The sequence below is a fragment of the Pelecanus crispus genome, chromosome 17, assembly GCF_030463565.1.
Source record: "Pelecanus crispus isolate bPelCri1 chromosome 17, bPelCri1.pri, whole genome shotgun sequence".
NCBI lineage: Eukaryota > Metazoa > Chordata > Aves > Pelecaniformes > Pelecanidae > Pelecanus > Pelecanus crispus.
The window spans coordinates 6,770,854-6,784,235 of NC_134659.1; the positions used below are offsets into that span (position 1 = coordinate 6,770,854).

General features: G+C 53.3%; 1 protein-coding gene across 8 annotated transcripts in view; it reads left to right on the top strand.

Moving 5' to 3' along the window:
- ATP2B4 (ATPase plasma membrane Ca2+ transporting 4) overlaps positions 1-13,140 on the top strand; it is a 30,209-nt gene extending 17,069 nt beyond the window's left edge. For 5 of the 8 annotated variants that reach the window (XM_075722434.1, XM_075722433.1, XM_075722435.1 and 2 more), the window contains 4 exons: positions 60-271; positions 646-753; positions 1,109-1,291; positions 9,454-13,140. In XM_075722434.1, the coding sequence (XP_075578549.1) occupies positions 60-271; positions 646-753; positions 1,109-1,291; positions 9,454-9,759 (809 nt within the window). In that variant the 3' untranslated portion in view covers positions 9,760-13,140. Of the gene's footprint in view, positions 1-59; positions 272-645; positions 754-1,108; positions 1,292-3,828; positions 4,030-9,453 lie in introns of those variants that run through there. The other 3 variants (XM_075722432.1, XM_075722436.1, XM_075722439.1) reach the window with 3 other exon arrangements.
- Positions 13,141-13,382: the final 242 nt, after the last annotated feature.

Genomic DNA, 13,382 nt, shown 5'->3' on the forward strand with positions numbered 1-13,382 from the left:
TCTTCTCCTCTCTTCCCTGCCCTTCCCCATCCCCTCCCCAAAACCCCTTGTCTGCTTAGGGGAGAAGTTTTTTGACATTGACAGTGGCCGGAACGCCCCGCTCCACTCGCCACCCACCGAGCACTACACCATCGTCTTCAACACTTTTGTCATGATGCAGTTGTTCAACGAGATCAACGCGCGCAAGATCCATGGGGAGAGGAACGTCTTCGAGTCCATCTACCGCAACCCTATCTTCTGCACAGTGGTGCTGGGGACGTTTGCAGCTCAGGTGAGGCTGCGGGAACAGCGTGGGAATAAGATGGTGGGGCTGGGAGGGGATCCATGCCACAGGCAGGACCCGTGTCTGCTGCAGTCACTGCCCACGGCTCTGTCCTGCCCCCTTATTCTTCTCCAGCAGCTTCGTGGTGACACAAAACCTGAATATTGGGGTCTAGAGCGTGTTGGGAGGTGCCAGGGCTGGCTAGCCAGCGTGCCTCTGGTGTCCTGCAAAGCTACTAGCCTGGGTGTGAGGTCCTTGCTCCTCTCATGATCCCAGGGAAGGGGGGAAAGATGTGTGGCTGGAGGTGACCTTTTCATCCCGTGGCTGTGCTGTGCAGCCCCTGGAGCTCCCCAGTGTGTGACTTGTTCTCTCCTGTGCTGTAGATCATCATTGTGGAGTTTGGTGGGAAGCCGTTCAGCTGCTCTGGGCTCACCCTGAGCCAGTGGTTCTGGTGTATTTTTATCGGAGTGGGAGAGCTCCTCTGGGGCCAGGTAAGAGCCAGTCTGAAGGACATAACGCACCACGTGCCTCTGTGCCATGGCATGCTCATGGCCCAGCCTGCTTCTCCCTTCCCGCTGCCCTTGTTCTCCCCAGTATTTATTCAAGGCAGCTTTGGAAGCGGATGATGCTCCCTCCCAGTACCACACCAGCAGTGAGGAGAGGAGGTTGCCAATCTGCAGCTTGTTCCCACCCTGCTTGCAGTGGGGCACATCCAGTGGTGGCATTTCTCTGCTGCGTCCTGGCAGCTCGCTGCAGGAATGCTCCCCCTTGGTCAAGGCTGGCGGTGGGCTCCGTGCTGCCATAGCCTGCAGGCTAAGGAGCCGCTCTCTCCCTGCCTCTCCCCAGCTGATCTGCACTGTCCCAACCAGCCACCTGAAGTTCCTGAAGGAAGCTGGGCATGGCATCACCAAGGAGGAGATCCCAGAGGAGGAGCTGCCTGAAGATGTGGATGAGATTGACCATGCTGAAATGGAGCTGCGGCGTGGGCAGATCCTGTGGTTCAGGGGTCTCAACAGGATACAGACGCAGGTACTGTGGGGCAGCGGGTACTGTGGGGCTCTTCCTTCTCTCCCTCTTTCTTTCTCTTTCTTTCTCTCCAGGGGCTCTGTCTGGAAAGAGGCGACGGCTGCTGCTCGGAGGATGCTATTGCCTCCTGGGCTAGACTTCTCCCACCGCCTGTGCCTTTCTGGGTCTGCCCTGGCTGGGGGAACCAGGGCAGCCTGGCTTTTGGGGACAGCTCGGGGCAGGGGCAGGCACCGGTCTGTTCTGACGCAGAGCGCGCATCCTGCAGCTCGAGGCCAGGCTGGTCTGCAAGAGGCTGGATGTGCTGCCGATGGGCACCTCGCGCAGCAGGGGAGGGGGCTCGGAAGCTGCGGGGGGCTGCGGAGCTGCCCGGGCTCTTACGGAGCTGCACAGCGGGTCAGTCTTGAAGCTAAGCTCGGTCGCCGCTGGGACACTGCTCCCAGCGGGGAACGTGCCAGGAAGGATCTGCCTGTGCGAGACCATCTCCGGTCTCGCTCCTCTGCTGCTCTCTGTCCTTCCCGATGGCCCTTTGGCCAAGGGCTCTTGCCACCCCTCCCTGCCAGCTCTCCAGGCTCCTTGCCTGGAGCTCCTGGCCCCGCAGCACAGAAGGGGAGGAGAACCTATCTGTTAATATGGCTTTCACATCAGCTGTTTCTCCCTGACTCAGTTTTTCCTGAAAAGGGTGTTTTTTCCCCCCAGACTGCTGGCTGGGCAGGGCAGGGAGAGCTCCCTGCAGTGAGGTTGCTGCCCTTCGTCTTTCCTTGAGGCCTGGGCAGAGCCGCCCCATGGACGAAAGCTGTAGGACCCCAGTGGCCCCTGGCATCCAGGGCTGCTTTGTCATCCTCCATTCCTCCTCCTCTGGCCCTCCAACAAATGGAGATAACCAGAATAACCCAGACACAGGAACTGGAGCGAGCACAGCAGCAATGTTGTGCCGTGCTAACTTTGCTTCTCCTCTGTGAGATGTTGCCTTGAGGGTTTCAAGGTGAGGTTCAGCCTTGTTCCCTGCCCGTTGTGAGCGGTGAGGGGCGGCCGGGCTCTTCTGGGGGCCCAGGGCAGCGCTGGTCGTTGGTGCTGCGGGGGGCTGAGCTGCCGGCTTGGTCTGGCTCATTCACGTGAACGATGTGCTGGGAACACCAGGCTGTTTCAAAAGCGATCCAGGTGTGTTGGAGGGCTGGTAGGTATGAACGGCTGCAGTATCAGCAGCCAGGCATGCCGCTGGGGCCGAGCCCGGAGCCTCTGAGGTATCGCCCTGCAGCCGTGGTGGACCTGGGCTGAAATAAGCTCTTGGTCTTGCAATGCGAAAAACGCTCCTGGGCGTTGGCACGTCCTGGAGCCTCTTTAGGGACTCCTTTCCTGGCTGTGGTGCCCTGCACGTCGAGCAGAGCAGCTGGCAGGTCCGACACGAGCGTCTTGAGGGCTTCTGTCCCGAGTCGGCGTGTCTTCCACCAAGCCAGGAAACATGAAATTGCTACTCTACCCTTAATTGGTTTAGTGGTGGACTTGGTAGTGTTAGGTTAATGGTTGGACTGGATGATCTTAAAGGTCTTTTCCAACCTCAACGATTCTATGATTCTTAAGTGAGTGCGCAGGGCTCTTCCCCACGGGCCAGTCTGGTGCCCTGGGGAAACGAGGGTCCCTCTGTGGAGGGAGATCAAACTGCAGTGTGTAAAATACCTCCAGAGTGAACGTGGGGTGAACGAGAGCTGCACGTGGGTCTGGAGGAGGTGTCCCTTCCCGAGGAGCCATGCAGCCAAGGCGGGCGAGCTGGGGCGGGCGCAGGGCTGTGCGCTCTGCCAGCGGGCTGGCTGGCACAGGGCTGGGGACAGTCAAGCTGCAAAGCGTCTGGGAAGCCACGGTGGCACCCAGATGCTGCTCGGTTGCTCTGGCCTCGGTGTGCATCCACAGAGCAGCTGTGGCCCACCGCCCAGGGTGCTTCCTTGCTGCATCCCTGCCTGCCCATAGCAGCTCCGCTTCTGAGCCCTGTGCAGAGCCGTGAGCCTGGGGGAGAGGCTGAAACGTCTCCCAGCACGGCCAGCTGCCACGGCAGCTGCGGGCGCATGGTGTGTCCCAGGATTTGGCCCCCCAGCTGTACATCCCGTGGGGCTGAGGGACCAGAAACCCTTTCCCAGTGCAGTTTTCTGGACCACCGGCTTCCAGCTCGCACCTCTGCCCACCCTCTCTCTTTCTCTGCTCCTCCTGCAGATTGTCGGGATAACCCAAGGTGTTTCCTCTATCGCTCCCTCCCACCGCAGTCTCTTTCTTGGTGGTGGGATGCACCCTGCCCCTCTCGTACCTGCGGGAGCAGGGCAGAGGCTGGAAGCTGACTTCTCCTCTGCTCCCAGAAACACCAGCCGAACCCGGTGCGGGTTTACGGGAGCGCGGGGTGGGGGGGCTCTCTCCTCCCTCCTCCCCACCTCTCCGTCCTTCTTCTTCCTTCCTGTCTGTGTGTGTCTGCCCAACCTCCCTGCTCCCCTCCATCCCCGACCCCTCTCCCTGTCTCTGGCCGGGGCGACGCTATCTCACTCTCTGGTTCTTTGCAGATGGACGTAGTTTACACATTCCAGACCGGCGCCTCCTCTTTGCAGGGAGCCCTCAGGAGACAGCCTTCCATCGTGAGCCAGCACCACGATGTAAAAAATGTTTCTAGCCCAACCCATGTAGCTCTTTCCTCCGTCAATTCCACTCCCACCACTTCTGCTGTTGCTGCTGCTGCTGCATCTCCTCCTGCGGGCAGTGAGTGATAGTCTATTACAATGCATGACTTCTAATAACCACAGAGAGCACCTGCACCAACCTAACCCAGCCTGTTCTCTCTCCCTCTAAACCTTGACTTGCACACTGATTTCCAAAATGAAGGATGGGGCGGGAGAGCGTTTAAAAAAATTAGGTTTTATGCTGTTGCATCTTTAACAAGTTTACAATACTTTCTGGTCCTTCCCCCCCCCGCCCATTCCTTGTTGCTTCCTCCATTTTTACCTCTTCTCCTCCTTTGCAGGACTGACGTATGAGTCCACCCTCCTGAGGGGTGCAAAAATTTGGCAGTTCTTGTTAAAAGAACCGTGTGTTCATGAGCAACTAAAAGCATTGCTGTGAAAAGGGCACACTGCACCCAGAAGCTGCCAATTCTTTCCGATGCGGCTCTGCCCAGCCCCAGGATGCCCCAGGAGGGCAGGGATGGGCAGAGGCGTTGCTTTACCGAAGCTGTTAAATCTGTTGGGAGGCAGAGCGGCCGCTCGGACCTTCCCACAGCAGTTAGTGCGCTGCTGGGGTCGGCTGAGCCGTGGTAACGGGCCGCCTGCGTGCTCTCTGCCTCTTGCACACGTGTGAGGAGGTGTGTTTGCCTCCTGCCTTGGTTGGGAGCCTGGACGGTGTGTGAGAGCGGCCGGTTGCCATGGCTCAGCTGGCCGGTGGTGACGCATCGGAGCTGCTCGGAGCCGCTCGCCCGCAGCTCGGCCCGCTGTTTCAGAGCTGGCTGATAAGCAAGCAGCCTCCCCTGTCCCGCCTGTGAACTTGCATGCTGTGCGAGACAGAGCTGAGCGAGCCCGCGCACGTAAGCGTGCCCTTTGCTGCCCTGGAGCTCTGCGGGGACAGCACAGGGCTCTGCTGGTCCCCTGTCATGGCCAGAGCATCGCTGCCCCATTGCAGCGGCTCATCGGTGCCCGGCTTGTTCTGCACATGCTGGTTCTCGGTGTATGCAGAGACACGCGACTCTGCATGCAGACGGAGACGGAAAACACGGCCCTGCTGTGAACATCAGTGGCAAAGCTGGATCCTGGATCTAGCTGTGGGTTTCCAGACCAAAGAAAAGCCCTCTCCGGTGCAGTGCCCCGCTCCGTGTTCATTGTGAGCTGCGTATATGGGCTTGTGAGCACGTGAGCGTGAATTCTCTCTGCAGTGCTGTGCCAGGCTATGAGTAGGTAGTGTATCTTTCCCGGATAATTGGCTTTTTTATTGCACAGTCATTTTCTGTGTTCTCCTCTTATTAAAGAAATACCCTTGGTGACTTTTTGAATAGCTTTCAGTCTCCACTGTTTATGCACTGTGGGAGAGAAGAGAGAATTTCTGATAATTTTGTTTTCTCTCTATTTAGCTGACACTGATGTTTGAATTTTATTTTATTTAACCCCAGTGTTTCTGAAGCAGCGCAGCTGCCTTCTGTTCCCGACTGCATCTGTGCACCACCAAGGCTTTCTAATCGGAAGAAAACCTGCTTAGAGGGGTCTCAGGGTAGTGGGCTTGGGTGGGCAAGATGAAAATGCAGGGTTTTTTGCAGTCTGTGGATTAATGTTCTCCCCGATTTGCAGCAAGGGAATAGATAACTTGGATAGCTTGTGCCCTTCCAGGCAGCAAACAACTTTACCAGAAGCTAACCCAGGTCGCTAAGTCTTCCCTCTGTTTTCTGCCTAGACTTCTCTCTGTTTCCCTCTGCCGCTTCCCTTCTCTCTCTCTCAAAGCTCCACTTCCCTCCATACAGAGTAATGGTGTCCCTCTCTTCCACTGCACTTCTGTGGGATGAGTTCTCCAGGGCTGGACCTCGGCAGCCCCACCCGCTGTGCCCCGTTGGGGTGATGGAGGAGCGGGAGGTCTCGGGAATGACCCTCGGGATGGTTTGCAGAGTGGAGCTGGGCTCCCTTGAGGGTTTTGCCCTGGTTTCAGGGAGCTGGGTGAAACAAGCCAGGGGTCAGTGGTGGAGCTGATGCTGGCTTCGTGCAGAAGATGTAATTTCCATCTCCATGTTTGCCCATGTGGGTTTGTCCGGCCCATTGCGGTGCTGCAGTGATGGTGTGAAATGAGAATGAATTCTAAGCTTGCAGGTTATTCAGGTTGCAAAGGTTTTGGGTGGAGAGGAGGCGTGAGCCTGACCACGGGCAGGGAGGGACGTGGGCTCTCAACTTGGTTGGGGAGGATTTCATTTGTTTGCACTGCCTGGCTCATTCAAAACGCATTTCCTTGCTGTTAAGTTCCTTTGACAAGGGAACAGCTGAATTCATTTCACAGGGGTTGCTGACAAAGATGGTTAAGTTGAAGTAAGAAAATCTGAGGAAAGCTGCAGCAGAAGTTTGTTGGTGGAACTGAAGGCAGTGATGTGGTAGATAGGGTCTGGACTCACCGATGCTTGAGGTGGTGGGGCAGGGAGGGCTTTTGTGAAGCTACTCCTACCTCTGAGCTTGTGCTAGACTGACCACCTAGTTGCTTTGGCAGTCACCTAGGCTCTCATTAGCTTGTTCAGGTTGGTTATACTTGGTTTAGCTGGTTTTGCACACTGCATTTTAGGGGTCAGTGCTTTTGTCAGTGCTTGCAGTTGCTGTTCTCAAGATGTTGATGATGTGACAAGTTACCAATCTTGGTAGAAGGTGGCCTGCTCGGTGATCTCCCTTGTCCTGTGCGTTCACACTAAACACTGAATTTATCCAGGATCTTACTGTGGTTGTTAGTGCAGCGAACACAGCTCTGAATTTCTGTTCCCAGCTACATAAACTTTCCATTTTCGCAGGCCAGCTGGTGTTCCAGCATCATGGGGGGTACCTGGCCCATGCTCATCTCATGAGTGTCTGTCATCTAGCTTGCACGTGTGTGCTGGTCCGTGTGTGCATGCAAAAGCTGGCTTGCTTGTTTCTAGCCGGGATGTGCTGAGCCTGTGGTAGGGGGATGCCACGTTGCTGCCCCATGGGGTGCAGCAGCATCTTCCTGAGCCAGATGGAGAGTGGACTCAAAGGGCATCCCTCACGAGAGGGTAACCCTGGAACATCTTGCAGGTAAAACCTCCAGGGTTCCAGGCACGAGACTCTTCTTTGAGTAACTTCTCTGGCCTGGTTTTGTGAGTGCTGTTTGGTGACTTCCCTCCTCGCCTGCCCGTGTACCAGACCGAGGTGGACAGTTTAACCCGGCTCATCTCACCAGGAAGAGGGGTGTCATCTCTGTTCACCCACCAGATATGCAGCCCATTCGCAAAGAAGTGGCAGAATGCACACGTATCTTTATTTGCCTCATCAGCGTGCAAGGGGATATCTAAATCATTCTCCCTCTGGCAGCTGTGCATGCTCTCCGCTCCCTCGGCCGGCAGCCGAGTGACAGGGAGGTTCCCCGGGGTGTAGCATAGGGACGCTGTGGAGGAGCACCCCTTTTGTGGGATCTCTGGCTCTCCTCCCTTTTGTGCCCCAGCTTCAGTCCACAGTGACACCAAGAGAGCAGGCAGGGGACATGGGTGGGGACGGGGTTCCTCGGGTGTTGGGAGCAGGTAAAGGTAGCTCGTGAGTAGCAATGCTGCTTCCACGGGGCAGGAGACAGCAGGACGACTGGTAGTGCAGTAACGCAGGAGGTGTTACTGACTTCCCAGCGTTGCTGAACAAAGTCTTAACAGTGGTTTGGGGCAGTTCCTTTGGAGGGGAGGAGCTGAGTAGATCTCCTGGTCCCAAATGAACTCTGCTTAACAGAGCAAAGACTTCAGTTGCTTCCCTAAAATACACAAGAGCTTGTGCAAGATGCTTGGTCCCTGCTGACAACTTCTGTCAGTAGCTTCCTCCTCTATAAAGGGAGGAGACAGCTCAGTTCCCGGGTGACTGGGAGGGTGCCACGAGCCAGGAGGGTGCTGGTGTGACCTTCTGTGGCAAGACTGGGGGGGACTTCTGGGGAGAGGCAATGTGCTGGCTCTGGCCTGAAAGAGTCAGCGGGGAGAGCATCGGTGTAGGACAGAGCAGAGCAGCCCAAGGGATGCTTTGGAGGGCACTGTGCGGTGGGGTAGCTCTCGGCTTTGCAGCAAAAGGCAAAGCTCCGTGTGTGATTTCATCAGGTCCTTTAAGGCTTGGGAGACCTTCAGCTGCTCGGTTTGTTGGCTCTGCTTCAAAAGCCCACATCTTGCATTGCTCTCCTTCAGTTTATGCCTTTTGACATCTTTTGAGTGATTATAGCCCTGAGTCATCCACGAGAGCTGGAGCGCTCTGCCGCACCCAAGGTGCGTATGTTGGTTGTCTGAGACGTGGCAGTGTCTGCACGTCGCTGCCTTGCGGGTGCCAGGGCGAGCGCGACAGCAGCACCGGGGCGGAGAGGTCCGCTGCGGCCCCACTGCGCTGCCATCTCCTGCCCCTTTGCTCGCTGGATCTGACCCTTGCCACCATCCGAACAACTGTGACTTGGCTGCGAGGGAGGGCAAGAGCGGGAAGGGTTCAAGGCTGGATTTCCAGAGGAACTGGAGGAAGCAGTGAATCCACTGCTCGCCACCATCCGGGCTTGTCTCCAGACCTCTCCCTTCCAGTGCAATGGAGGTAGCAGAGCCATTCCCCGGTTGTCCAAACGGGGCTCTGCATCTCCTGCTTGCAATGTGTTGAGCTTGGTGGTGCTGACAGCCTGTGGGTTTCACAGAAGCCGTGTGTGGCCAGGCTGTCTAGCACGGTTTGGGATTGTTTTTTGTGCAGAGCATCCAAAAGAATTAGCTGCCTTTGGAAACCGCTGGGTCGTCTTCAGCATGTCAGTGTAGGGAATGATCCAGAGCTCCAGCCTGGGATCCAGGTGGCAGCCATGTGGGGAAACTTGCACAGATCTGGCTTCCTTCTTGCATGTTTGGCTGGGTCTGGTTTTGCTGGTCATGGCATCCACTTGGACCTACTGCTTCACATGGGCTTGAAAAGTTTGTGACACCTTTTTAAAGCCCATTCCTTCCTATAGGTCTAAAAATGAAATAGAACACGCACACACATCGCTCCCACAGTAGTGTTTTTTGCCTTGAAGTGAACCCACTGTTTGTCTAACCCACCTCTTTTTTTGAGTTGTAGTTCCACTTTTTTGTCCTTGTTTATACACACAGATACGCGTGCGCACACATAATGACAACTAATGCATTTTGGCTTCCATTCATTTGAAGTGATCTGGTTTTTTTGGGTTTTTTTGTGTCTTTTCTTGCAGCTTCTGAAGTCGCCCCATAGTCGGTTGATTCCCCATCACACACCTAGTGCCTGAGTCTGATCCATGTTGGCCCTCCTAGTTCACCATAGATCTCTCATTTTGACTTAGCTGTCTGTTCAGTGGTGGTGACTGTTGTTGCTGTTGTTGTTGTGCTTTTTGTTTTACTGTGTTTTTATTATTTTTACTTTCTCCTGGGAGCTCTGGCCTCTCGTAGCCCCTACTAACCCCTCTTTTGTTTATCCCCCATGCTCCTCGCCTCCCGGCAGATCAAAGTGGTGAATGCGTTCCGTAGCTCCTTGTACGAAGGCCTCGAGAAACCCGAATCCAGAAGCTCCATCCATAACTTCATGACTCACCCAGAGTTCATCCTGGAGGAAGACGAGCCTCGAACACCATTCCTTGACGGCGCTGAAGACGACCCCGAGACTGATGGACTCAAAAAGCGAGGTGGGGGTAGCCTGGGTGGATCTACATCCCTCAACAGAAATAACAATGCAGTGGACAGCGATCAAGCTGAGGTCACCGTCCCGGAGCTCGAAAGCCCCTTACACAGCTTGGAGACATCGGTTTGACCTTAGAACTTCAAACCCCCCCCTCCTCCTCCACCTTCGCCCCTCGCCCTGTGTGATATTGGCACCAGTAACTGATCACACACTGCGGTCACTTCGTGTCAAACTGCTCATACGTATATCATTTTGGTGTTTTGTTTCAGGGGTTTTTGTTTTGTTTTGGGTTGTTTTGTTTTGTTTTGTTTTAACCATTATTTAGCAGTGGGAACCAGAGTACCACGATGCTGGGTGTTGGGAGAGAGGCTAAGCCAAAATTGTGCATCGCCATCCCTAATTTTCAGTGGTACTCATCCAAGTGAAGCAGCCAGGTTATTTCCTCTCCGAGAGTTGGGCTCCATGCGTCTGTAGAGGAGGTTTTCACTTTGAAAAATGCATGTTCAAAGAAAGTTCAAATTGTTGTAGTCTAACATGCACGCTCTCAGCCCGAGGGCTGGGGTGCACTTAGTGACTTTATTTTTTTCCACTTGTGGTTTATAGGGTTTTCTTCTAATGTTGGGGTTTGTTCTTTGCTTGTGGGATTTGCCCCCAGTAACTTCACAGTGGGAAGTGGGGGAGTTAGCACTCTAGTGCGAAAATTTAAAAATAAACAAAAACAAACCAGCCAGGGGGAAGGTGTTTACTCACAGGTTGATAGATACAGGGATGTACACCAGTCTTCCACCTTGAAAAATGGTACCTAGCCTTTACAGTTCCTCCTCTGTGTGCGCGCACACACTTTCCTCTCTCTGTTTCCAAAGCAGTAATTGGTAGTCAAGGAACAAAGGTGACTTGGCTGTAACCTTGCTGGATGGAAAAGATTCTGATTTTTCTACAAAGCAAGATGGAGGTGAACTGGCAGTGGAAGGGTGGTGAAGAAAAACCCCATGGTTGTGAGAAATGGGGCTCCTTCCTGGGGAGTCTTAAAAGATGCATCTCTCCTGCTCTTGGACAGCTGTGAAACTTTTGGCAAGAGCCTTGCAAAGGTTTAACGGCTCCTGCCATCAAGAGCAGAGGGACTTTTGCCCCTTCTGGCTTGTCCGTACTGTTGAGGTAAATAAACCTTCAGCCTTGGAGTACAAGCTCTGGTTAACTGCTGAGGAACCCCAGAGGATGCTCCAGCCGTGCCCACCAGCTCTGCGCGTCGCTGCCAAAGCGTTAGCAGGCTGAAAGGAGAACAAGCGTCGGGTTATTGACAGTACAGTGGGTCAACTCCTAGATCATGGAAAGGGTGAGTCAAGTTGTCTCTTTAGCCGGTGGAAGGGAGGGAGGCTCCATGGCCGATGGGAGAGCCCTTGATTTCTGTAGCACTTCTGTAGCTGGTTTGCCCGTGGAGGCAATTCCTCGCAGAGGTGGTAGGTTGGTTGGTCGGCTGCAGGTCTTCCAGAGAAGGTGCTGCATGGAGGCTTTGCCTCACTTGCTGCTTTTTTTTTTGAATGTCATCTCTTCACCCTGTGTGTCCTGCCTCACCTCGGTCTCTCGTAACCATTTGGTGAGAGTCCTGGTTTTTTGGAGCAGAGGCCCCAGGTGTCGGGGGCAAGTTGGCCCTGAACTGACCCTCTTGTGAAGCCATGGGACTGAGCAGGAGGCGGGAGTTTGCTTTGCTTGGGCTTAGTTTCTTCCCCATGGGCTCTTGCTGGTGCACCCCTGGCTACTGGCCCCAGGCAGGCAGGGCTGGAGGAAGCTCGCTCTGCTGCCTTCTCTTCTTTGTCCTCTTTGGCTTGGTTGGAAGCAGAGGGAACCTGGTTGTAACTGGCTGTACAATGTCGTTGTCTTTGCCCAGCCTCCATCCCTGGAAGCAGAGAGGTTTTAGCGAGAGGGTGGGCTGGCTGGTTTCTTCTTTTCTTTCCTTTAAGAACGCACAGCAGAATCTCCCGTGCCTTCTCCGAGCACTGCCTGCAGCACCGCCTGCCACGCGAGGGCCCAGTACTTTGCCAAAAAATAAGTGTTCCTTAAACGACCACACAAACCAAGTGTCTTTGTTTTGTTTCCAGCCCAGCACCGACTCGTCCCTTCCTTGGGGTGGGAGGAGGGAAGGACAAGGTCGCCCCATTCCTGCCCCAGGTAGCCGAGGAAAGGTCCTTCTCCCAGCTCTCCTGCCTCGGTGCTGGCAAAGGGGGTGAAGGCTGGGCTCCGTACACTGCCAACAGCAAGAGGAAATTGCCACCACTGCCCATCTCAGTTGCAAATTCAATGTCAAGCCCCCTGCCCGCGCAGACAAACCCATCACTGCCCTCCCCGTTCCTTCCTCGCACGAGCTGAAAAAATACCTTGGGCAGGACCGGGGGGTGGGGGGGTGTTTTCTTGGGTTAGACACACGTGGTGACAGGAAAGACAAAAGGGGTGGTTGTGGGGTTTGGTTCTGTACTAAAGGTGACATTGCTTAAAAGATCACTTTTTCTATTTTAAATACTTGCAAAAAAAAAAAAAAAAAAGGGTGAAAATATGGTGTTCTTACAAGCTTACATAGATATTTATTAAATACTTTGGGGGGGATACACCGATTTTTCTTTTTTTCTTTTGATATTTTTTTATTACCTCAGACCTGTTTTAAAAAAAAAAAAAAAAAAAAGAGACTTAAGCCAACAAAAACTTACAAAAAGCCAACTTTGGAGGTTCTCAAAGTCACTCCCAGAAATCTGTGACTGGCAGGTTGCCACAAGGGTCTGGTTGTTCCTTAGGCGATATATTTTTGTTGTTCTAGTTTCCATATTAGGAGGGGGAGAAATAATTATATATAAATATTATGCAAAAAAGTATAGTTTTCTTTAGATCAGAAACTGATATTTTTACGTCAGCCATATGTATTTTGTTTAAAGAAAAAAAAAAAAATCTTGAATCCCGCGTCTGCAACGGCGCGTGACTGTGCGACGGCAGTTCAGAGTGACAGGTAATTAATTCAGTGTATCAGCGATATCAGCGGTCGGATGCCAGTCAGCTTCCTTTTCTCTGAGCAGCCATCTTTATACTAGACGTTAGTTGGATGACACAAATGGGGGTTTTTTTACAAAAATTATGTTGGTATGGCTGGTTGCTTAAAGTATAAATGTTTATTGTGCATACATCTTTTCTGTAAAGGTTTTTTTTTTTTTTTTTTCCTGTTTAGTTTCAGTGATATACTGGCAGCAGATGACTATTGGGTTAAGTTATTGAGGACATTTACAAAAGAGTTGGGGGAGGTTGGTGCTCTACGCTGAAAGGCATGGTCGGCGGCACGAACTTCTGGGGACTCTCTGCAACATGCCTTGAAAGAGGGGGAGATATATATTTTTTTTTTTCCCGCTTTGTTTGAACTGCCACGAGTGTGCACGGGGGAGAGTGCCATGCCAGACAGGAACCGAAGTCATACCCTGTGATACGTGTTAACTTGCCTTGGAATGCTTTGTTATTAAAACACTCTGAACATAATTTTGCATCCAGTTCTTAATAACAGTAGGGTCTCTGGTGGTGGTGGTGGTTTTCTGTTAAATAAATTGGCAGATTGGTACCAAAGACATTACACCACGTCCTGTGTGCATTGCTGAACAGGCATTTTTAGGCATCTGCATTACGTGATAAGGTTTCCTTTGATTTGCACAGGGGTTATACTTAATTTTCAAAGGTTTTGTGCAATAAGCTTTGAGGAAAATTTTCAAACGATCTCAAGAAGG